Genomic DNA, 25375 nt, shown 5'->3' on the forward strand with positions numbered 1-25375 from the left:
TCACCTGGGCTTCTTTGACAATAGAGGCACTACTAGACTCCTTTGATTCGAGAGTAGAATAAACAGCCTCACAGAAAACATTAAGACTTTCTAGTCTCTTTTCCATCTCTAGGCGAGTTTTGTGCAGCTTAATGTTGGCCGCCTTGTCGGACCTACTCTCTAGCTCGTCCAACATACGCTCTGATTCTGTCTGCTCTATTTCCTTATTCTTCTTATATTCAGCATACTGAACTCGACTCCTGTCATAAATCTCCTTTAGCTGCAAATAAAGCTGGAAAGATAAATGCTGGTTTTCGTATCAAACATACCGTTGCACATAATACTTGAATCCCTAAAGCAACTTGAGCATGGCAGATTGCTGCTAGAGTCATGACCTAAGTAGAAAACAAACAGAACTCTCAGTTCAACATATCATACATTGAAACTAGGAACAGACCAATGCCATAGTCTGCATTGAGGAGATAGAAGTCTTACCTCGGATTCATGCTGCTCCGTACGCTTCAAGGACATGCTCAGAGCCTCGAGTTCCTTTTCAAATTTAGATGGTAGGGTCAAATTACAATCTACTTGAATTGTTTTGTGAGGGCAGCTGCAGCTCTTTGTTTTGCCTGTTCCGCAAGCTTATATTTGTCATGCAAGCACTGATTCTTTTGCAATAGCTGCAGCGTTTCTTCCTGGCATTCATTAATCTGCCGCAAAAGCATTAGTTTCTATAACTCTATAACTACTCACTCAAGGGTGATACTTAATTACTTATAACATACATATGATCAAATATAATCATAAACCTTGTTTTTAAGCTCCAAAACCTGGTCGTTCATGCTGGACATCCCGCCCCTTCCTATCAGAAAAAAATTAAGGCATTAAAAAAACCCTAACCTGGATTCGATTCAATTTCAAATTGACTGCAAATTTAAAAGGAAAAAAGAGGTTTATTACGGTATATGCAATGGATATACACGATTACCTAGTTGTTCTCCAGAACTTGATTGTATTGTGTATTTGTGTTCAAAGCGGAACCAGATCACTGGGATGAAAGTGAGTCGGGAGAGAAGCAAATAAGAGAGTCTTGATTCTGCAACTGTACTCCTTCCTCTCTTCTCAGTTCGATTTGTTTGTGTCAGTTGATGTGTAGGGTTTCCAGTCTTGGACTCAGTCGGCCACTCTAGACCCATGAGTAGTATTTCTAGGCAAAAAAATCCTCCCACAAAATAATGTATAGGTTGTATTTGGATAGAGTAATCTCAATTTATATAGAAGTTTCAAAATCATGGGAATTACAATTCCGTGTATTCAAATTCCATTAATTAAAAACATTGTTTGGATTTCAGGACATATAGTTTTAAAATGACAAGAATTAATATTTAATCAAAAATAAGGGTTTTTTAGGGTTTAGGTTTATGGCTTATTAATTAGAATTCTCAATTAATGGAATTTAAATTCATGGAGTGTAATTCCCATGATTTTGAAATTTATGTGGAAATTGAAATTACTTTTACTTTATCCAAACACAACGTGATGGAATTGATAAATGACGCCTATGTTGTGAGAAATTCAAGTCGGGAATTTAAGCTCTCAAATTCTACGATTATTTTCCATTGAGAATTGCTAATTTCATACGATAGGAGTCCAAACGCGGGAAAAAGATCTATTTTTCTTTAAATTCCCTCGCTTCTTCCCTCTTCCAAACACACTGTTGAGAGAAAGCGAAAGAGCTGGGGTTTCGATCTGTTTAGATATAAATATCCGATTGGGGTTTGCGTTCCCAATTGGGATTCATTTCCGTAATATTGGAATAGGCTAGGGTTTTGTTAAAAATAGGGGAACGATGTCCATGGAGGAAGAGGTTTTGAAGCTCAAAGAGAAGGTTTGGTTTGGTCTATTGTTATTATTACTAGCGGTATCCGATCTCTAATATTACTAGTTTGCATTATTGGGTTCTAACAATTGGTGCTACTGCATCTCCTGTCAGCTCTCTCAATGCCAACTCGAAAGGGATCGGCTCCGGACCCAGAACGAGACTTGGGTGATCAAGGAGAAACTTATCACGCAGGAAAAAGAACAACTAGATCAGAGAAGCTCAGAGTTGAAATAGAAGCGAATTTGTGCGCAACATCTGAATTTGAGACAAAGAAGAAGCCTCTCAAGGAGGCCTTGGACGCCAAAACCGAGAGTCTACGTCAGGTAAGTTAGAGATGTACGTATACATGACTCTGGTCATGCTAGTTTAGTCACTTCTAAATATGCTTTTTTTTGGCAGCTACGAGAGGCACTCAAAGAGTTTAGAGATACTCATGAATTGGCTTATATGGAAGCACGATCAGCCATTGCCGATGAAAGGATTGATAGAGTGTATGATATCCCAAAGGCAGAGAGAAAAAAGCTGGCCGAGCTACGTTCAGAGATAAATGAGAAACGGGACAAATTACTTGCTTTTCTTAAGATGTGTGTGAAACATTCAAAGATCACTACTGATGATGTAAAACCTTTGCTCCGAGTCCATTATGATGCATATATTGACACACTCAAGACTGATGTTGATGATGGCGCTGTGGGATGTTAAGAAGGTATGCGCGTCGTGTTCTACAACCCGGTTTTGCTCAGAAGCTATATAAAGTGATGTTTGCCGGGGGTCGATTTGATATCTCCAATTTCACCTGCAATTTCATTTACTTTTAACATCTTCGTGAGGAAAGAGAGTGTCCAATGGTTCTCTAAGAACGCAAGTCTGCTACCGATTAACAAGGTCATATATTTTGTGCACAATGACACTGGTACTGTTTGGACTACTTTTTAGGACATTCTCAATTCTCTCTGTTTTTGGTTTTTTCACTCAGAAGTCAGTTTTTGGATGTGGTGTAAGCGACTTTCTGATGTGATTTTACTGGTGAAGCATAAACATCCTGTAAGAGGAAGAGAGGACGACGAGTATGAACATCCTGTCCAGGCCGGCCTCAATAGCATAGAAGCTTTGGAACTTTTTTTTTTTGAAACCGGAAGCTTTGGAACTTTATTATAAAGTAAAAAGATGAGGACATGTTGGAGTCTGCCTCCCTCTCCCTCTATATATATAGAGATTTTCTCAGCTGCGGACGTCTGCACCGATTTTTTGGTGCGGATTTCTATTTTTACACCACTTTCCGATCGAATTTCCTTAAACTTTCTTCTAGACATATCTAGATCATCATGTGTAGATCATCTCTGCAAAATTTCAGCCAATTTGGTGATCGTTAAGGCCCTCAAAATCGAAAAACAAATTTGACGGACTAAATTCTGTCCGATTCAGGTATATAACAGAAAAACGCAAGTTTGAGGGTCTTAACGATCACCAAATTGGCTGAAATTTTGCAAAGATGATCTACACAAGATGATCTAGATATGTCTAGAAGAAAGTTTGAGAAAATTCAATCGGGAAGTGGTGCAAAAATGGAAATCCGCACCAAAAACTTTGGTGCTTTGGTGCGGACGTCCCATATATATATATATGATTTCAAGATTACGATTATAGTTTTGCTGCGGTGCTTACTAAATTAGAAAACTATTTCTTTCAAAAAAAGAAGAAAAGGCATGGGTTGCAGGCTCGCAGCACTACTCACCCCCACCCTGGACATGTGCCTCAGTACCTGAATATATGTAACCTTTCAAAGTTTATACACCAACCATGACATGTTGAGCACTGTACACCTACAACTAGTCAAGTACTCCCACCCTACTTTGGTGTCTGAAATATAGCCAATAAAAGGTATGTCATAAACCTCTCAAAGTTTATACGTCATCCATGATGGCACACTATATATCTACTAAGATCTCACTAATATTATCTATCCAAAAATAAATGGCGGTACTGTCATCCAAAAACAAAATTGTATCCAATAACGATGAATCTGCAGACTGCTTGCTCATCTACAAAATCACATCTCCCATGCCAATCACTGCCTATAACAGAATAAATAATATATATAAGCAGCTGAACAAAACACTAGTAGAACTTTCAGAAATATTCAAGCAATTGCGTTAAGTAAATACCTCAGAAAAAGCTCGACGATAACTAGATCCCCAAAATAGGCTCGACTAGAATTGTCATTGCAACCGAATACGAGGTAGTACAGAGAGGGATCCAGAATGTGGCAAACAGTCTGCCATGTGTAGTATGGAAGGAAAAATCACCATAACCGGTGGAGGTCATAGTCATCACTGTAAGGTGTAAGATGACAAGAATATCTGCCCATACAGATGGATAAGAAAGAGATGCACTAAGATGCTGCTGCTCAGACAAGGATGTCCTAAGTGCCTCCAGCTCAAAACTATATATCCCTATCATCCCTGACAACAGAGTCACCAAGATCATTCCAATAGCTGAAATAACTCCATAAAAGAACCTCGTAGGTTCAGGGATAAACTTCTGACCAAACCATAGTGCTACGCGACGCAGAAAATGACTGATAACAATCGGCACAAAGTACCCAAGCACGGGCAACATATCACAGAGAATAAGAGCAAGAGCTGACTCGGGAGGAATATCACCAAATCCAACCCCATGCACCGTAACAGAAGTTGCATAGTATGCATCAGTAGCTGAGCCTACTCCCTTGTCAATGTCCATCATAAAATGCATAACAAAGAGACCGGCAAGCATCCAGAACATGAACACATAAACAAGAGACATATAAGGCAGCCTGCAAAGTGCACGAAAAAGCAAATGTTGACAATTGAAAATCCAAATAGGAACTTCCTTAAATGCAAATAACAAACCCAGAAGCAATAAGAAAACAAAAGAGGATGGGAAGGCAAGTACTGGATGAGAGTATTAAGTAAGTTTACATCTGATCAAATCCTACGGATAAGACTAGAGGAGAATTGTGGTGTTCTAATTATGAAGTGTTGGATAGGTTTAAATATAAAGTTTGTATATGTTATAACAAGAAAAACCTGTGTTCCTGTGGTTGAGAGCATGCAAAGCTATGGAATCAGCTACTGAATCAGCTAGATATACAACGCTACTCACTAGCTGTGGCAACTTTGAATGGTAAGAGATGAAGTAATCTTTAAACATATTACCCCCTAACCCTGCATCAGTAGTGACAGCTCTTACCTTCAATCCACTATCAAGTGGAAACCTCCTAGAGGTTTCATCATCAGAAACTGTAATGGTAGAGAGTTGCAGCTACAAAAGGAATGGGGAAAACTACTGTCCCGTAGTTGAAGGCTTGAAGCTATAGCTTTATGTATGCTAGAATGTGTTGAGTTGGTTCTTTCAGAAGCTTTACTGAGAATGTATCTTATCTGCTATAGAAATAGCTTACAAGAAAGTCCTAAGAATGATTCCAAGTTTACAAGAAAGTCCTAAGAATGATTCCAAGCTTACAAGAAAGTCCTAAGAGTCTTGCAAGAGTCATCAATTTTATGAAAAATATTATGAGTCTAGTGCCTACAAGAGTCTTGCAAGAATGAGCCTAATGCTTCTAAATCTTGGAATTTCGGAAACCATAAGTAATACACAACAGTTGATTACATGATCTAACATCTCATTTTGGTCAATACATGATCTAATATGAACTTCCACAATTTATATATAACTCAAGTGCCAGAGAATTATAGGTTTGAAAGAAATACCAGACAAGAGAATCCATAAATTCAGAACTTACTGAGCAGACGCCTTGGGCCCCTTTTTCTTTGGCCGAGTTTTCTTTCCAGCAAGTCTGGCTTTGCAATCATCCAGCTCTTCATCTCTTTCCTTGAGCGTGTTCCGGGTCTCTTTCAGCTGTCTACTGAGATCTCTCACATTGTTGCGCAACTCCTTGACAGTCCGAATCAGTCTACGAATTTCCACCTGCAATACCTCTGCATCTGCTTCCGCCATGCCAAGAGTTAGGGTTTACAGAGAGAAATGGAGGTTGCGTGAGACGAGTTAGGGTTTTACTCAGAAACGGAGATTGGGGATTATGGAGCTCGGATTCGGACCAAAACGCAAAGCTCTGCGTTTTGCTCAAATCCGCGCTCCGCGTTCACAAACTCCGCACCTGAGAATTTCACCAGTATTGGGATGCAAAGCAGCCGAGGGGGTATATATTAATTTTGTTTGGGGATTTGGGTCCTCATCGTATCCCTTTTGTTAATCCAGTTTTTAATACCGGACAATATGTTGCAAAATCCGTGTCCAACACGTCATGTGGCGTGTCTAAAAAAGTTGACTTTTTGAACACTTTTTCGGACACGTTGACCAGCTCCGACATGCCACGTCAACATTTCAGAATTTAAAAAAAAAAAAAAAACAATTAGCTAACTGGGACGCGCAGCACTAGCAGAGATAGATTCGATCTCTTGACTCTTCTCTCCTTTGATTCAATCTCTTGACGCAGCATGCGTAGCCCATCGGAAAACTGTTTTAGCTCCTTCGCGACGGGTGGTTCTAAAAACGAGCTTGACTGGATCAAGTCATCGGGTAGAGCGGCGAGTTCAGGATTCAAAGTTGTAGTGGCTTGATGCGCCAACACTGATGAACACAACAGCCTTGTGAGCTTGGGAGCAAATTTGATCACCGATCGGGGCTTCAAGGAAAAGATTGCAGATGGAAGAGAAAGGGAGCAGCTTGTGATGACTGGTGAGAAAGACAATATTCCATGTGATTTGAAACTAAAATTTGATTTCAGTGTGAAGAAAAGAGGTGGATTGTTTCTGTATCCAGAAAGAAAAGAGGTGGATAGGATTGGGTGGGGTTTGATCAGATACAGAGAGAGAGAGGGATATTGGGTCAGGAATAAAGAGAGAGAGCGGTTGCGTGTGTTCTCACGCAAAGAAAAAAAATAACCTAAAAATATATTATAATTTTTTATTTCATCTTTTTAGTATTTTTTATATATTAAAAATACATAAAAATATGTATTATTTGCCGTGTCCAAGCCGTGTCGGATCTTGAGTTTTTGGGATTTGCCGTGTCGCCGTGTCGCTCCGTGTCGTGTTGTCGTGTCCGTGTCCGTGTCCGTGCAACATAGCTCGACATATATGTAGCGCTGACATTGGTAGGTATACTGACTTTGTATACCAATATGACGAAGTAGTATCAAGAGAAATTCTTCATCGAAGTACGATAGCATATTCATGTACTTGTTACAATATGCTTGACTCGACATCTCATTCACGGCCAAGTTCTCCTTAGTCTTTCAACTCTTTTCCTAACGGTCGAGCAGCTTCGCTCCCACTTAGATGAGTGTGAATAAATGTCAAGGTAGTGGCTCGATGTGCCCATGTAATGCCAATGTAATGGCAGTAATTCCTTCTATGAAGGGTTTAGGCTTATTCATCCCTACAGAAAGATACATCAAAGACAAATCAAAATATGCCCAGTTTCGTAGGTCAATTTCCACGGGACCTACATGATAGCCCATTCGTTCTAAAATGGTGAAATTAGTACCATTGGAAAGGTTTATGTGTCTACTTTTCAGGAACACCAACCATTTGATTACACTTGTCATATTGGGTGAGTTATGACTATTTTCGTAAAGTAAGACGAATCTGTCTGCATATCTGCTTTTGTAGAATTGTCAACTTCGACAGAGCTTTATGATCGGCTCAGAATATGGTTGGAAAACTACGGGTGTCTAGTTTCTAAAACTTTTTACAGTTTGTCCATACCTATTGTATGGAAGAAGTTATGACTGGTTAAGTACAAGAAGGTCATGCCACGCGTGAATATGATTTTTAACACGAACTTATGTTTTGAGTTGTTAGACAACCTTCTCCTTAAAGATAAAAAATAATGCTAAGTATAGCATGTATGATCTAAGGACAATGTGGCTGGATTTAATGACTAAATCGTTGTCCAAGTCTACTTTTAAGTCTACTTTTAAAGTACGTAAATTGTATTGGGTTGCGTTGTTTATCTAAACTTCGAGATTGAGTTATCAATCAAGGGAAGTCGTTGTGTAGACATCAGGGAGAGTCTACATCACATGTTTGCTTCAAATATAATTGACGCGTTGTGCTCTTTTTACCTTCGTGAAAGTCTTTTGTTTTACCTATAAGGTTTTTATTTTACTTGATAAAGTTTTTACTGAGACAATACCATAAACACCGTAACGTATTAGGAACGTAACACAAGAGAGATTATGTTTTTATTATTCAGTCGGTCATGTGTAGTGCCCTGATACATGTAGGATCAGGTGATTCGTTTTCCTATTAGAATAGGTGACAGTATTCTTACAGGGTACTGATGTTAGATCGAATTGACTTAAATGGGTATATATGCTCTCACAAATAAATGCTTTTCATCGCAATCGCAGAAAACTGACGCGAGTGATCGGCGCTAAGCACAGAAACGAGAGAGAGGGGAATTCCGATTAGCCGGATTTGGGAATTCCGATTCACGTCCCTGGTAGCGGTTTCTCTACAGAGATAGAAATCAGATCGAGTCACGGCCAGGGTTTTGGGGATTCAATTCAGCGTAATACCGGAATTCGGATCAAGTTGAGGTTATAGGGTTCGAATTGGGTAGTTTGATTATAGGGGAAGGATGTCAAGTGAGGCAGCTGGCCCCATGGACGTTGACGAAGAGGTTTTGAAGCTCCAAGAGAAGGTTTGCAAAACTGTTGTTTATTATTCGATCTCTAATATTACTACTAGCTAAGTAGCTAGATTTCATTAGATTATTATGCATTCACTTGTAACAATTGGTGGTGTCAGCTTTGTCAATGCCGACTCGAAAGGGAGCGGCTCTTGCAAGAGAAAAAGAGATGGAGGATCAAGGAGATACTTGTGCAGCGGGGAATAGAGAAAGTAGAAGAAAAACTCAGAGTTGAAATAGAATCGAATTCGGGTGCAACATCTGAATATGAACAAAAAAGGAAGACACTCGAGGAGGCCTTGGAGACCAAGAAGAAGAGTGTACTTAAGGTATGATTTCTTTGGACCATCTCATTATGTTAAGTGCAATATCTGGTGCTAAATATGCTTGGACATCTCAAGTTTCAACTTTCTGGTTTGATGCTTTTTTGGCAGCTACGAACCGCTACCAAAGAGTTTTTTGATGATACTGATATGCCTTATATGGAAATGGAAGCAGAACTAGAAAAGGAAAGGGAAGAGTATGGTAGAATGGTTGATGAATACGAATACATAACTGATCGCTTAATAGCACACAGACGTATTGTGCGCAAGCTAGAATCACAGTTACATGAGGAACGGAACAACTTGCTTGCTTTTCTTGAGACTTGTGAGGAAAACTTAAAGATCACTGATGATGTAAAACCTTTGCTCCAAGCCCACTATGATGCATTTATTAACACACTCAAGAGTGATGACGATGATTGGGACTGGTTTATAGAGGAGTTGTATGATGCTCTACAACTGGATTCTGATCACAACAGACATGAGATGTTTCCCAGGGTTGATTTTATATCTCCAGTTTCTGCTGCAATGTCAAAAATTTTAAATTTGTTCAGAAGAAAAAAGACGGAGTCCAGTGGTGCTTTTATATATTACGTAAGTTCTACCGACAAAGATGCTAAGGTGATATATTTTATGTTCTGAACGCAATATTTTGTGTTCAAATACGCTATGTTGGTGTGTTAGTATTTGTTTTTGAGCACATTAGTGTTCCTCTCTTTTCATTGTACATGTTTTTGATTTTCTTTTTTTAGAACTTAGAAGTTGGTTTTGAAAGTGGAATTACTGGCTTTCTGATGTGATTTCTTCTTTCACTAGTGAAGCGTAAACATCCTGTAAGAGGAAGAGAGGACGACAAGTTTGAACATCCTGGCAAGCATCAATATGAAAGAAGATTTGGGAGTTTATCATAACATAAAAAGATGATGTCTGTTTGCACTATGTCGACTCTAGATGGAACAAAATGCGGAGGACATTGAGAATATTGAATTTTCTCATAACAGTAACATGTAGAAATTTTAGCGTGTTTACCCTGATCGTGGAGGGTTAACAAGTGCTGCACGATGGAGGATTATTGGTCTAGGCCAACATATGTTTCTTTTGGTTGTCCTAATGTTTCTCATGTGTGCGGAGTAACTTGAATTATTTTATTTTATTTTCAAATTTTCTTAGCCCTTAACAAGATGCATAAACCTCTCTCTCTCTCTCTCTCTCTCTCTCTCTTTGTAGTAGTTTTGTATGTGAATAGCATGTGTTCAGGAGAATTGTTTCTTGGAACTTGTGGTTATTCAGGGACGATTGGAGATGGTAAACTTCTTGCTCGTGTCTTGGGTTTCGATTTACTTTCTTGCTTTTCAGGTAATAATTGTCGAGAAATTTTAAGTATTAGATACAAAATTAGTATATTGCTTCTTATTCTTATTGGTAAGGTTTGGTTGCATGATCACTGATGTAGTTATTCATTTCAGCTGTTAGCTGGAAATTGAATATGTGCATCCTTGCATGCGACCGCCCTTTAGTCTCAGTTTATCACGTTGGCATGGTAAACTGTTTTCAAATAAAGAATTGCCTTTATTGTAAAAATGAATCTGCGGTTGATCCTGTAAGAAAAGGCATCTCATCCACACGGATAAATTTTCTAGATTGAATTTAAGAAGTCGTACTTCATTAATATGAGAATTAGAACACAGAAAGATGTGGAGATGTGCCTATGTGGTTTGAGTTGGTACCAGGTTGTTCTTGTTGATTTTTTTTTTTCCTCTCACTTGTTATGTACTGGGATTGGGACATTTCGGTTCAGTAACAAAAAAAAAAATATTCAGAATCGAGTCTGAACCGATGATAAAACTAGATTGAGTTTAGTCATTTTGAAATGCTAGAACCGAGAAGGATCAAATCATTCTGTTTCGGGTTGGTTATTCCAGTTCCTTGGTTTGCTTTAACCTTCTGGCTTTTGACTTTGTTTCTCTGCATTTCTGCTTCTTCTAAGGGGTCCTGTTTTTTACAAACCAATTCTATAGTGATTGCAGAAGTTATATATTTTCAGTACATGCTTTTATTGATGTCTGATTGTTTTCTGTATTGACTCTTAAATGGAACCAAATTTGTCCAACTTGATCCTTCATGTTTAGAATTGTAGATCACAGTTATGAATGTATTAGTCATGAGTATGTTGTCTCGTTACTGAACTCTAGAGATAACATGACGATCAACATGCCCTTTTCTTATATTCTCCCAATTTCTCTACTGTTTGAAATAGAGCTGATAGTGAGTTAGATTGCTAAATCTTAGGTTATACTTCTATCTACTTCCAGTAACAATGGTGGAAGCAATGAATTGTAAAGTTGTCCTGAAATTTTACGTTTTGTTTTCAAGTCATACAAAAGACCCAAAACAAGACGATAAAATAAGCCATGACCTATAGCCACCAGTAAATACATTCAGATCCATCAACCTCCTCGATCGGTTACCCAAGCTAGTTGTGGAAGGTGGAGACTCTGTAATTAGAGATGCTTACACTGTAGTAGTGTAGACTCTAGTGGTTTGTGTAATCCTGCACTGCATTGTGCACATTCACATGTGGCCGGTGAATCGGTGCATATATGTTTGCTTGCCAAATAATATGCTTTTGTGTTATTGATTGCAGGTCAGTCAGTGTTCTTTGGAACTTCTGGACTGCCAGGGTCATATGTTGAGCAAAGAGCTTAGCCAGAGTATTTCTATTTCCTGTGTTTTGCAATCATATTTGTGATTGAAATCCGGCCGATCAAGCCATCTTAGAAAACCTTGATGTTTAGGTTTTGACGTCAATTAATAAGAGTATGTATATTAAATGAGATCGAGTTACCGGAAGAATGCCTGAAAACAAACAACAAAACTCTCCTTGAGCTATCAGAGTACTAACTAGTTTTCGGCTAAGCTAGAGATCAAACTCAGTGCCACCTTAGGCTGAACTCCCTGAAGTTTTCTGTTATGATGCCCTTGTTTCAATTTATTTATTTTTTGGTTTGAAATTAAACAGTGAGATGAATTGAAACAAGAAACGAAACTCTAGATGCAAAGGCATGCTACACGGTGAAGGCAGCTTAGCAGTGTTCATGTAGGTGACTTACCTGCTATCTGACAGTAACTCCAGAAGAACTAGAGTGAGCCAAAAAGCTCTTAAACAACATTCCTATAATAAACGTACATCGTAATGGATAATTAGAAGCGAGGAACAAATTTACTGTTTCAATTTTTATATCTGCCGACTGATCTGTAAAAAGTATGGATGATAACCAACTAGGCTTCACAAGCTGTATAACATGGTAATTTTATGAAGTGGAATCTGAAATGCTGAGAAATAGTCAAATGCTCTTAGCATAGTAATTGGTTAAGTTAGGTGATCGTCCAAAGGGATTGCAACTGGTAACCATTGTATTATTGTGCACAACTCCAAGTTCTAATTGTCAAAAGAAATTTGAATACAGAGCTAAGAATGAACAGAATAACCGTTTTGTTTTCCTTTCATTCCCAGATTTTCTAAACCAGACCCAAGCAACGGTAGGCTTTAATAGCAGTAATAGGGGAAAGAGAATCAGACCCACTCAGCTGTTAAGCAGAGACAATTGAGTTCACTATTTGTACGAATCATTCTAGTAGATGCCGCCTTCATCATTGAGGTCTTATTGATGTAATTTTTTGCCATCCTCTACCCTCCGCCCCTGCCAGCATTCTATTACTTTCAGGCATATTTTGCTGGTCTTGGAGAGGGGCAAGGGGAACCAAATGTGGTACACCAGAAAGTTTCTCCTGATCAAGAATAGGCCAGATTAGTCAACAAATACTTTGGGATTGTCTATCTCTATATCAAATTAGATTATACATTAGATTTAATTAACTATATCCTACTATAAACCTTTCATTGTGTGAACTGTTAACTGTTAAGTGTATTTCATTTGGTTTTTTTTTTTTTTTTTGGGTTAGTTTTGGACTTCACATATATGCATGAGCATGAATATAAAGAGGATGGTTTTGCTGGTTGCAGCCAAGAAAATCGACAAACCAGTTTAGCTCCCATTTCTATCGGTCATTCTCAGTTTGGATTTCGTTTGTGTGTATGAAATGATGGTGAAAGACAAGCAAACCAAAATACAATTTTAATATCCGTGTCGCCTCAACCTAAATATGCATGTTCACAGCAAAACAAAAATTAAACTCTTTTTTTTAGAGACAAAAACTTTACCCAAATATGCCAAGTGTGCTCCTGATCAAAGTTTGCTGAAAGGAAGAGACCAAAGTGATTCACCTTTCATCCAAAATCAATACCATTCAGGCTGCTCTCTGAACCGAAATTCACAGCACACTGCCAAAAAGGAAATAACAACATCAGCATATGATTCATAACAACTTGAAGAGCCTTAGTTATGCATATGATGCAGCTTAGTGTGTTGATTCTAAGAATGCAACTAAGACACCCTAAATACATTCTTCCTCAGTATAGCATAACAAATATATATTTTAAATAACTTAAGACACATAGAAACAATATGGGGAATAACCTTCTTTTGTTCCTTTCGGTCCCAAGGTCAAATCATAACAACGACTGTATAAGTTTTAGGTGGTCTAAGCTAAAGAATTAGCAGGGATTCCAAGTGGTTAGACTTTTAGATAGTTTCTTCAAGACTTCAAATTCCACAGCGCACATATCTAAATCAACTGATTCAATGTTTCGGCTTAAACTCCAGTTACTTGGTCTCCAAAAATTTATATCAAAGCATAGTCTGATGAAACTTCACAGCGTCTAAAATGCTGTGCCTTCTGTACCTACTGCAAATCATGTCAAGTAGCGAAACAAATTCAGATTGTGGCAGAGTGACGATTGTGACATTTCAGAAGGTAGGAATATGCAAGGGGATTGAAATTTGCACTTCCATTTTTACAATCCACACTCCTTTCCTTTTATAGTAACTTTTATATTGTCTTTATTCATGTGTCTTTTATCCTTTTGTGAAAACTTAAAACTAAAAGAGGAAAGACGGAGTGTGGATTGTAAAATGGGGAGTGCAAATTTCACTCCCCATATGCAAATGAGGGGACATAATTCATAATTTTACATCTACTTAGTTTGATTGGTTTCCACTCAAAACACCAAGCAACAATAAGATTCTAATTGATAATGTTCCTTTAGCAATATATAGCACAAAGACATACATAACCTAGTCCCCTGGATTACAGTACAAACTATCACATATTGATCCAAAGAGAGTGCCTGTCAACCTGTCGAGCCTGCCAGGCCATAACAATGGTAGATAGTTTAGGGAAAACAAGGCAAGAGTTGAAGGCTAATATCTCTCTCTGAAAAATTACACCACAAAGACGTCTACTTCAGAACCAAATGAGATTCAATCAGAAACTCACCCATTGTAGATTAGTGTTTGCTCCAGTAGGCCTGAATATAATGGGAAAAGAAATGACTTCAAATCACCATAGTAATCACAGTCCCTCTCCCGAGTTCGGAAGCATAACCTCCATACACATAACCGTCTTTATCCTTGATAACGAATAAGGTTGGCCCTTTAACGTTCTGCACTGCAATGAATAATTACCCATTCCAAGCAAAACTAGCTGCAGCAAATGACAACTGGAATATAAATTTGACACTTAATCTAACTAGGGCAAAGAACGTTGTAATCTTTAGTCTTTTCAAATACTCTGGGGAATTAAATTATCTATTTGGACCCAAGACAAATGATGAAAGGAAAGGCTTTGTTGCATTATCTCCCTCTTATTACCCAACTATTCCATTACACAATTACAGACGAAAGTCACATAGATCAAAAATGACAACTACAGATATCAATTTCAACTGTGGAAATGGAGTCAAGGTACAAACCTGTGAGTTCCTATCAATCCAGTGTGTAGCAGCCAAATCAAGTGGTCGCCCCTCCTTTGACAACCCAAATTTTTTGGATTGATCTCTTCCTCGAAAACTGGAGATATCAACTGTAGGTACCAAGGATGCTGACAGTGAATCAGGAAACATGCCCAGCACACATTTCTCACATGACAATCATTCCCTTGTAAGCCACCCTAATTTACTCACAGTGGAATCCAAAATCAGATTTACCCCATCTTTTTTTTACCTTCTTTATTGAAGGTTTTAACTTATCTCATTTTGATATTATCATTAATTTTTTTTTTTTTTTTTTTTTTTACGTGTCCTTCCTTTTGTTGGCAGACATCAGTCTATTTTCACTAATTCCAATGAAATATTAACGCAAACATTACAGGACAGAAGTTTAAATTGCAGCTATTGAGGAAAAATTAGATTCACTTGAAAAATGAACCAAAGTGGCGGAGAGAGAAAAACCAGAACAAACATGAAACCATAGAGTAGTTTAAAAATTCATCGAAAAATATAATTTAAACAATGTCAAAAGAGCAGTAAAAATGTCTAAGCAGAATTTGAACATCTAGCAATGACTTAGAAACATAATAAACAACTGGAATCCCAACTATAAAAGAAAACAAGTAAAAAGACTCGAATAATTGCATAGTTCCTGGTCCATTAGTCAAAGTTCCACTCACAGCCAACATGCTCCAAAGAGGTCTTCATTATTCCATGTTAAGTATCCTATCGAGACTTCTTCGGATCTAGCCTTTTTTGCGGCTTCTGTCCATCTTGTCCACCAGGGTGATCAAGCTTCACCAATAAAAATATGAAAGTTAGCTATTCCACATTCAAGAAACAACTTCCTGTTCTTGGAAAAAAAAAATGAGAAGGAGAGTAAAGACAACTTTAAAAGACTCATAAACTTGAACCTAATCCTCACAAATCATATTGATAAAATACATCACCTTATCTTCCTTGACGAAAGAGACACCACTAGACTCCTTTGGTTCGAGAGTAGAATACACAGCCTCACAGAAAGCATTAAGATTTTCTAGTGTCTTCTCCATCATTACGCGACTTTTGCACAGCCTATTGATTTCTGACTCTTGATCAGACAACCTCTTCTTTGCCTCATCCAACCGCTGCGCTACATCTATCAGGTGCATTGCGTTGGATTTCTTATATTCATCATACTCAATTTGGATATCTGTTAAAGTCCCATTTAGCTGCAAACAGAAATCAATTCAAAATCAATGTATGTACATGCTTAAAGAATCACTAAAGCAAATTCTGAATATAGTTTGGAGTAGAAGATATATATATACCAGAGTGTGCAACTTGTCCTCAGCCTTCAAGGCCGAGTTGAGATCCTCGAGATGAGATGTTTGGGTGGATTTACTTGATAGTTGTTTTCTGAGGTCAGCTACGGCTTTTTGTTTTGTCTGTTCCAGAACATAACATTTGTCCGGCCACCGCTGCTTCTCGTGGAATAGCTGCAGCGTCTCCTCTTGGCATTTAATTATCTGCATGTCGATCATATCAGTTGCTTAATTTCAGTACTGGAATGTGATACCTATTTCATATAATCAGATATAGAATCACAAACGTACCTCGTTTTTAAGCTTCGAAACCTCTTCGTTCTGGCCTGACATCCTGCCCGACCCTATTCTATTCTGTTTGAGAATCGGAATTAGCTAAAACAAATCTTCAACGATCAATTAAAGACCAAATCCTAGCCTGACTCGATCCAAATTCCAATAAATAAAAAAAGGAGGACATCTTACACGAGGTTGATCTTGAGATGGAGCTGGTGGAAGAATGATTCTGTTGGGTCCGAATCGGCGGTGAGGACTCTCTTTAGGATGACACAGTCGGTCGGGAGGGCTTATGCGTCAGCTCCGGGACTTCTTAAGCTCCAGTACTGAACCTGCCCATTACTTATTATTTTTAATATTGATATCGTAATTGAATTAGCAAATTATTTTCATTCATATCACATAATATTTAATAAATCATAATAAAGAAATTTAAAACTTTATGGACATGGAAATAGAATACCAAACGAAATAGGCTATTTAATAAGTAATAATAAAGAAATTAAAAACTGTATGAACATGGAAATAGAATACCAAGCGAAAGAGGCTGAAGAGGTAAAAAGAGCGAGAGAGCGAAAGTTGACAAACTTGGGACTTGAAGGTCTGATTTGCCGGATCACGTCCGGGGCAAGGGTTCCTGTTTGCAATTGGTTTTTTTCCTAATCGAGATTCAATTCGGGGCAATATTGGAATTGGGATCAAGTTGAGGCTAGGGTTTTGTTGGAAATAGGGGAAGGATGTCAAGTGATGAAACCAACTTGAGATTGAATAGGAAAGGAGAAGAACAAGAAGAAACGTATTCAAATAATCTACATATCATTCATCGACAACTGATTCTAGATAGATTACAAACTTATAAAGATGGAGTTCCATCTGCTACAATAAAGGAGAGAATAAGTATCAAAGATAACTTCCTACTGCTGGGCCGATGAGCCTTGATCTTACCTACATATCCTATTACATCTTGGGCTAAGCCTTTTACATAAAGAAGAAGATACCTACTATTGCGGTGAAGAGAGATTGAGGCATAACGTGTTCCATCAACTACTCCTCCCTTTGATAACATGTTGTCCTCGGCTGTTACTGGAATGATCATTAATCACCCGAAATTCCATTGACACCTACTGACCTACCACGTCACGTGAATTTGGCGACTCTAAGATAGCCATAATAGGCTTTTTACAAACATGAGATTTCGACCACTTCTCATCACAACTAAAGCAAAGACCCTGAGCTCTTCTTTCACTACGACCACGAGATGGCCATTGCCTGAATTGGGAATCAATGATTACCTCTAGAGTGTCTGCAGTTCGTGGTGAATTGGTCACGGAGAAAGACGGCTGAGAAGCTTGGATATCATCAAGTTTAGTCTCATATAGGTGGGCTAAGCGTTGCGCAGCCGCTAATGTCCGTGGTTCCGTGACAAGTACATCATGTCTAATTTCCGGCTTCAATCCACCAAGAAATTAAAACTTGGTAATAATTGAGCTTTCGTCTATCCGTAGGCTCTACAAGACAACTTGATAAAAGCTTATATGAATTCACTCACGGTACCTGTCTATTTAAGATGCGATAATTTCGTCTGAAAATCAGTGTTCGTCCCAGCCCCATAGAGCTCCAAGAAAGCTGATGTTAACTGATGCCAAGTAGCCATAAGATTACGTTCTTCAAAGGAATTCATCCATATACAAGCATACAAGCATCATAATTCTTCAAGGAATTCATCCACATACAAGCAACGGGACCAAAGTGGGAAGCCACCGTTGTTGTGTGCTCATATGAAGGAACTCGTTGAGAGCGAAGATATCTCTCTACCATAGTTAACCAACCTCAAGCATCCTCTCCATGAAATCTTGGTAAATCAACTTTTGGAGGCCTGTAGTAAGGAATGTCATATTATGGTGGAGGATTTGGTGGCAGAGGATTGAGGGTACGTACTTGTGGTAACAATGGTGGAATTCAATGGAGGAGCAGAAAAAAAAATTTGGGGGATTCGGAAGCAATCCATACCACTGTGGAGAGGAAAAAGGCAATGTGGTCATGACATTTGATGGTTGGATGAACATTGGTGAGTTGATTGAATGGGAGGGAGATGGAAAATCTTGAAGGTTTGGTGATTGCCACAACGTCAAGACTTGCACCAACGTGTTCTAAAGTGTAGAAAGTTAGGCAGTCATTTGGTTTTGAAAAGAGGCTTGATTTTGGTTAAGAGTAGTGATGGATTAGTGCAATTCATTCTACAGAGTGGAGACCGAACTTTGAATTTCTTCAATCGACATAGTTTTATTTTCGGGTGGAGATGAAGAAGATAGTGAAGAAAGCATTGGGAAAGATTAATGTGATGAAAAGGAGGAACATGAGCAGAAGAGATGGGTGTGGTAGAGGGTTGAGAAGTCTGCACAGTGCGCGCAGGAGCCATTAAGGCTCTGATACCAATGATGGAACCAACTTGAGATTGAATAGAAAAGGAGAAGAACAAGAAGAAACATATTCAAATAATGTGCATATCATTCATCGACAACTGATTCTAGATAGATCACAGACTTATAAAGATAGAGTTCCATCTGCTACAAATAAGGAGAGAATGAGTATCAAAGATAACTTCTTACTGCTGGGCCGATGAGCCTTGATCTTACCTACATATCCTATTACATCTTAGGCTAAGCCTTTTACATAAAAAAGAAGATAGCTACCGCTGGGATGAAGAGAAGCAATTGCTACGGTGAAGACGAGACTACTGCGGTGAAGAGAGGTTGAGGCAAAATGTGTACCATCATCAAGTGAGGCAGGCACCACGGTCGACGAAAAGGTTTTGGAGCTCCAAGAGAAGGTACGCACTCTTAATTTTCACTAATGGTATTCGATCTCTTCTATTAGGCACTGAATTGTAACAATTAGTGGTGCTGCATCTGTTAGCTTTCTCAATGCCGACTCGAAAGGGACCGGCTCCAGGCCGAGAAAGAGAGTTTCATGATCATGAAGCGGGAATTAAAAAAACTAGAAGATGAACTCAGAGATGAGAAAGAAGCGAATTCGCTGGCGACTTCTATATTCAATGAAGAAAAGAAGTCACTCGAAGAGGTCTTGAAGGCCAAGTTGCGGAGTCTTCGTCAGGTATGATTTCTATCACCAATATAGTCGATCTCATTATGATTTGGCAGCCTTTTGTAATCCGGTACTATGTTCTCCATATCTATACGTGATTGTCAGCCTTGTTTGCTATATCTGGTGTTAAATACATATGCTTCACTCAACGACTAATGTGGGGTGGGCTAATTTATTGATGTCCACTATGGATGTTTTGTTAGGAGAAGCCTAAAATTTTTATAGTCTGATATGCAAAAGATCCGCGTGTCTACTCTATTGTTATTTGAACCAATACTTTTTAAGTATTATTACTAAATCTTTTATATGAAAAGACAAAGATGAAAATGAAAGCTGGTTGACGAGCACATTTTATATCATATTATTATCCCTAATTTATATATGTTAGTTACTTGTTTTTAATTAGTTTAAGTTATTTAGTTTGTTTTTGTGTTTTTATAGATGTTTGTCTAAATAAATAAAATGTTAAAGCTATGAAAGCAATTTACTTATTTTCATATAGTAATTTGAGTCTTTGTTTTAACATGAGTCTTTTTCCCTTTAATTAGATGAATAATTGCAACACATGTTCTTCTTATTCTAGTAGCATGTATGCATATATGCATGTGTTAAATTGGTGGATTATTTTCTCATGCATTAAGTGTGATGTGTGGAAATATTACCATGACATCCATTGTTGAATTCACTTTTGCTTGTTTGATTCATAGGTATATAGATGCATTGATACAAACGGAAGAGAGTATGAAAAATCTCCAAGGACATATACCATGAAACAAGGAGGCAAGAAGCAAGCAAACATGATTCTAGGAACTAAATCTTCAATTGTTCAAAGATTGTGTATGTATCTTCTCTTCATTCACATGAAAAATGAGAGAAGGAAGCTATGGATGGAAACATTTATGGATAGAGACTTTAGCTATCAAGCTTGAGAAATTTGAAAGATGGAGAGTCATTTTCACATGGAGATGAAGTTGAATGAAGATCATTGTTGCCCTATAAATAGATGTTGTTTCAAGTGAATAAGAGGGGAGGAGGAGAGAGTGGAGAATTAGAGACACATTGTTGCTCTTAGTTCTACCCTTTCTTTAGCTACTTTTTATATAATGTTTTGTATTTGTTTAAGTATGTTTTCAATTTGTACTATGTCTTGCTAATTTCCTTAACTAAGGTTAAGGAGGAAACCACATTATGAAATAAGTTTCTTTTAATTATCTACAATTCCCATAGTGATGTTATCCATGCCTATGACTCTTGCTTCAAAATGCATTAATAATCCTTGTTCCTTTCACCTTTAATGTCATGCATTTTTGGTAGTTTGGAAGTCACTTTTATTAATCCATGCTTGGCTTTGTAAAATATTTAATATGAACTCCTTTGATCTCTTGTCATTCAAATGAGCTTGTTTCACATTTGATGCTTTGTAAACACTTTGATCTTTTGTAGTTTCAATAAGTTTGTGTACATGTGATGCTTTGATGTTCATAATTAAGAAGCGAAGAAGAGTCTACTTTAGATATATTTCATGTGTGCTTCATTGTTAAATCTTGAGAAAGCAGTAGATTGATTTCTAGATTGCTACTCCTAATTCGGGAATTAGTAGATAATATTTAGAGACTTATCAAGTAATGTGGTGGAATCCGATGTCATAGTTACTTCGTCATCAAGGTAATCTTTTATCTATTTTATTTGTCTTAGCTACTTCACCATCAACTTTCATTCAACTAAGTTAGTGTTAAATTAATTTAGATTCGATTAGTTTTTCCTATTTTCATACATTCCATGTGGGTTCGACCTCACTCTTGCATATCTGTGCTGCAACTGATTCGTGCGTTTGCGAGTAACATTTTAAAACACATCAAGTTTTTGGCGCCGTTGCCGGGGAAATTATTACTAAATCTTTTATATGAAAAGACAAAGATGAAAATGAAAGCTGGTAAAAGAAGAGAGAAATAAAAAAAAATTAAACATATTTGTTGTTTGAGTGGTTTTAAATACACACCGTAAATAACTTAATACACATCCCTATTATTTGATATTTTAAATCAGATTTGATTGGTATGTTAAATGACCAAAAGAGACATGTGTAATACAATATAAATATTAAAAATAAACTTATATTTGGAAACTAATAATATGAAATATAAACCAAATTAAAATATTAAAAACGAAAACTTATTTTTGGAAACTTATAAAGTGAATTAGAACAAATTAAATTTTTAAGATTGAGAACTTATTTAGGGAAACTATTAAAGTAAACATAAAATTTGCAAGAAAATGGATAATCAATTCATTTCTTTTTTGTCCTTAAAGATTCATAATTTCCAAGTTTAAAGTGTCAAAGTGTCAAACGATGTAATTGTTATGCATATGAACACATATTTCGTTATATTTCACATATTTTCCTTTTCACCCAAACACACTATTCAAATATGTATTTTTCATCTTGTTTATCATTTTCATGTTTAAGAATTTGAAATGAACAATGAATTTGTAAGGATTTCTCAAGAATGTACGAACATAAGTAATAGATATGAACATCTATAAAATGTTCATTTATAAAACTACATACTAATTATACAATAATAATAATAGTGTTAATATAGTCACATAATATGATATTTCATGGATTTTTAGATTAAGAGTATTTTAGGTACTTTGAGTTGTGTATTTAGTAAAATATTCGAATGAGAAATTAAATAAGTGGTGTATTGAGAAAAGGATATGTATTAAGTTATTTGAGGTGAATATATAAAATTTCTCTTGTTGTTTGCTGTATCTGATGCCAAATACATATACTTCGATGTCTCTCAAGTTTTTAGTCTCTGGTTTGATTGTTTTTTTTTCTTGTTGGCAGTTCGAGAACGAATTTGATGAGTTTTATGGTAAGCATATTTGTGAATTCAAAGATAAGGAGGCAGAAGCAGTCAATGCCATTAAAAAGCTTATGTGGTTGCATGCTAAATTAAAAGGGAGAGATGAGCGGTATCAAAGAGAGAGGGTTAAGGCGCACAAGCTACATTCACTGATAGATAAGAAATGAAAAAATTTGAACAAACTCCAAGACCATTATGATGCTTATATGAAAAAACTCCAGTATGACGATGATGACTACAGAATGCTAAATAAGTATGTGCGTGTTGTTTTACAACCAAGTTCTACTCAGAAGTAAGATGATATGTTTGTCGGTGTTGATTTAATATCAATAGTTTCCACTGCAATATCAAAGGTTATTAACAGCTTTCCTTTTAATATCAATGTTATTGTAACATTATTTATTTCTTACGAAATTATTGAATATCTTCTGTACGTTTCTCTTTCGTACTGTATATGTATATGTTTTTTTTCGTTTTTTCAAGTACTGAGAAGATGGTTTTTGAAACCAATGGACGTCTGATGTTCCTTTTCTTTTATTGGTGAAGGTAAACATCCTTTAGGGGAAAGAGTGGACAACCAGTTTGAGCATCCTGGAGAAGCGTCAATAGGAGTGGACAACGAATCTTAGCATCCTAGATAAGCGTCGATAGGAAAGAAGCCCTAGGACTTTATCGTAACATAACCGGATGAGGACCTATTTGGAGGATGGTGACTCTAAATGGAACATAATACAAGGACATAGAGAACATTGAACTTTATGGTAAGTCATAACAATTTTAGGATAATAGTATAAATGCCTATCATCCCTAAAAATATAGTCAACAAGATCGTAATAATAGCTGCAAACACACGATATCTCGTACGATGATACTCCTCCTGAGGTAAAACCCTCAGCTCCAAATCGTGTGTGTACCGACTCAAAAAGTGAGCGAGTATAAACACAATGACAGGTCCAAAAAGAGCAAACCCATCACACATAAACATCACAAGAGGCCTCAATAGAGTAATATCACCAAAACCAATAGAGAGCATAATACTGGAAGCCACATAAGAACGGTCAATGAACTTACCAGGCTGCGGTTAAGGACTAAAGGGACAAAAGTCTGAGATAGTCCAGCAAATAAGCAGAGCAACAACTATCAAGGAGAAACAAGCACAAGCAAAATACCAAACATGTAACTTGTTTAAGCCGGTACCCCTGGAAAGTGAAAAAAAAATGAAAATGTTAACAATATAACATCCAGACACGACCTTTCCTATATATAAACTGACACGACCCATCCCGAATTTCACCCTGAAACCCGGAGTAAGTCGTGCGAGGACCACCTCCAAGGAAAATTTACCGAAAAGATTGGTAATACCTCCCTTGAAAATGGACAACCCTAACCCGAAAAATTTCCAATTCACACACTTACTACAACACTTCCAAAAATATCACACAATTATCCAGCTAAATAAAAGCAAATATTATTCTTCAACAATTCTAAACATAAAGTCAACCGACCGAGCACACCACCGGAATAATATACAATAATCCTAAAGTATTCAGAGCTACTAGACACTAGCGGAAGCAAGAAAACACTAGTAGGTTAAACATGTAACCTACTGATGAAAACTGGCGGAAAAGCGGGTAACTATGCCTCGTCTCCTACTAGGTCCAACCTGAACTCTGCAGACTAGGCAATTTAAAACGAAGGGCCTAGGGGAAAACATGTGGAACAGTTAGAGTGAGTGGACAAAAATAAATTAAATAAAAATATTTCTTTATGCTTCCCCAATTTAATTTCCAAATAAAATAATACTGCATGCAATCGCTCAAAAAGCGCTCAACTCAAAAAAATAGGCAACTTCACGACCAGCACCGGCTAGTCTCCAAAACTTAATAAAATACAGCCTCTTAGGCTAAATTATATATAAACATATATAAGTGTATGTATTTACACTCGTCAGACTCCTTGCATGAATTCTAAGAACAAATTAGAAAAATAGAAATTCATACAAGGCTACTACGCTTGCGTCTAACGCTCATGTCACACCATAATGGAATTGTACCTCAGTATGGCGGAAAAAGCACGAGTGTATATACGTGTGGACTCCCTATATGAAAACCTAAATAAACCAAATAAAAAAATAGTTTTCATATAGGGCTACTACGCTTGTGTCTAACACTCACGTCACACCATAATGGTATTTTACCTCATTATGGCGGATCAGCACGTATGGCTAGCTAGCATTTACATATACATACTATCATCATAAACATCCAATAATCATATCCACCGAAAATCTCATTTTCGGGATCTCTCCAAAGGAGGAAAATTGCCAATTATCCGAAAAATCATAAATCTCAGGTGAAGAATATCTAATCAACAACATAATGCATCGCATGCTTTCAAATTAAAAACAAAGTCCACTCACAAATTAGGCCTAAGTCTGATGACGCTCCGAGGCTTCCTCTGCTTGGGCCTCCTCTCGTCCTGTTCCAAATATATAATTAATTTCCCACCAAAAAACCAATATTTAAACAAAATGGGCAAAATTAAACGTGAGCCTCCCACACACTCATCGTTGCCCATATTCGCCATTCTTAACTCAATACGGCTCAAACTTCGCCGAACATACCGGCAGCCGTAACAACAACTTCCCACAGAATACGACTTAAATCCTACGGCCGGATTCTACATTAATTAACCGCCAAAAATACCAAACTTCGGAAAATCACAAACCTATCCAAAACTCATCCAAAAATTCCATAACTCACTTCAATAAACTCCCCTTAATATTCCACATTTAAAAACATAAAAATCTCCCAACCGGCAGCGGCGGCCGGAGGCCAATTCCGGCGACCTCCAAAACCTATGAAATTTTGATAGAATAATCTCCTCATCATGCTCTACAACTTTCCTGACCAGCACAAACCAAAAATCCAAGCCTAACTGGGCAAGGCTGCTGGGTTGGAGGGCTACAAAACCGTACCAAGCTTGCCCAGATTGGTGGCCAGAGGAGGGAGTTCCGGCGAAATGCTTCCCGGCGTCTCCGGCGGGAT

At 37.5% G+C, this 25375-nt stretch overlaps 3 protein-coding genes across 4 annotated transcripts; 1 reads left to right on the forward strand and 2 right to left on the reverse strand.

The window, feature by feature from the left end:
• Positions 1 to 4048: 4048 nt before the first annotated feature.
• On the reverse strand, positions 4049 to 5860 carry LOC101307065 (two pore potassium channel a-like). Its single transcript, XM_004308628.1, has 2 exons — positions 5646 to 5860; positions 4049 to 4676 (listed from the first exon to the last, which is right to left on the reverse strand). The coding sequence occupies exons 1-2, from the start codon at positions 5858 to 5860 to the stop codon at positions 4049 to 4051; spliced, it is 843 nt and encodes a 280-aa protein (XP_004308676.1).
• Positions 5861 to 8142: 2282 nt separating this feature from the next.
• LOC101291178 lies at positions 8143 to 9918 on the forward strand. Of its 2 annotated transcripts, XM_004307168.1 has the most exons (4): positions 8143 to 8572; positions 8680 to 8889; positions 8995 to 9504; positions 9700 to 9845. In XM_004307168.1, the coding sequence occupies exons 1-4, from the start codon at positions 8510 to 8512 to the stop codon at positions 9700 to 9702; spliced, it is 786 nt and encodes a 261-aa protein (XP_004307216.1). In that variant the 5' UTR covers positions 8143 to 8509; the 3' UTR covers positions 9703 to 9845. The 2 variants fall into 2 exon arrangements, with proteins under 2 accessions (XP_004307216.1, XP_004307217.1); XM_004307169.1 differs by having other exon boundaries at positions 8210 to 9504; positions 9705 to 9918.
• A 5321-nt stretch (positions 9919 to 15239) lies between these two features.
• LOC101291666 lies at positions 15240 to 16596 on the reverse strand. Its single transcript, XM_004307170.1, has 5 exons — positions 16540 to 16596; positions 16366 to 16423; positions 16081 to 16278; positions 15721 to 15981; positions 15240 to 15565 (listed from the first exon to the last, which is right to left on the reverse strand). Exons 2-5 carry the CDS (start codon positions 16405 to 16407, stop codon positions 15497 to 15499), a joined length of 570 nt encoding a protein of 189 aa, XP_004307218.1. The 5' UTR covers positions 16408 to 16423; positions 16540 to 16596; the 3' UTR covers positions 15240 to 15496.
• Between the last annotated feature and the right edge of the window lie 8779 nt (positions 16597 to 25375).

Source organism: Fragaria vesca, linkage group LG7 (assembly GCF_000184155.1).
Source record: "Fragaria vesca subsp. vesca linkage group LG7, FraVesHawaii_1.0, whole genome shotgun sequence".
NCBI lineage: Eukaryota > Viridiplantae > Streptophyta > Magnoliopsida > Rosales > Rosaceae > Fragaria > Fragaria vesca.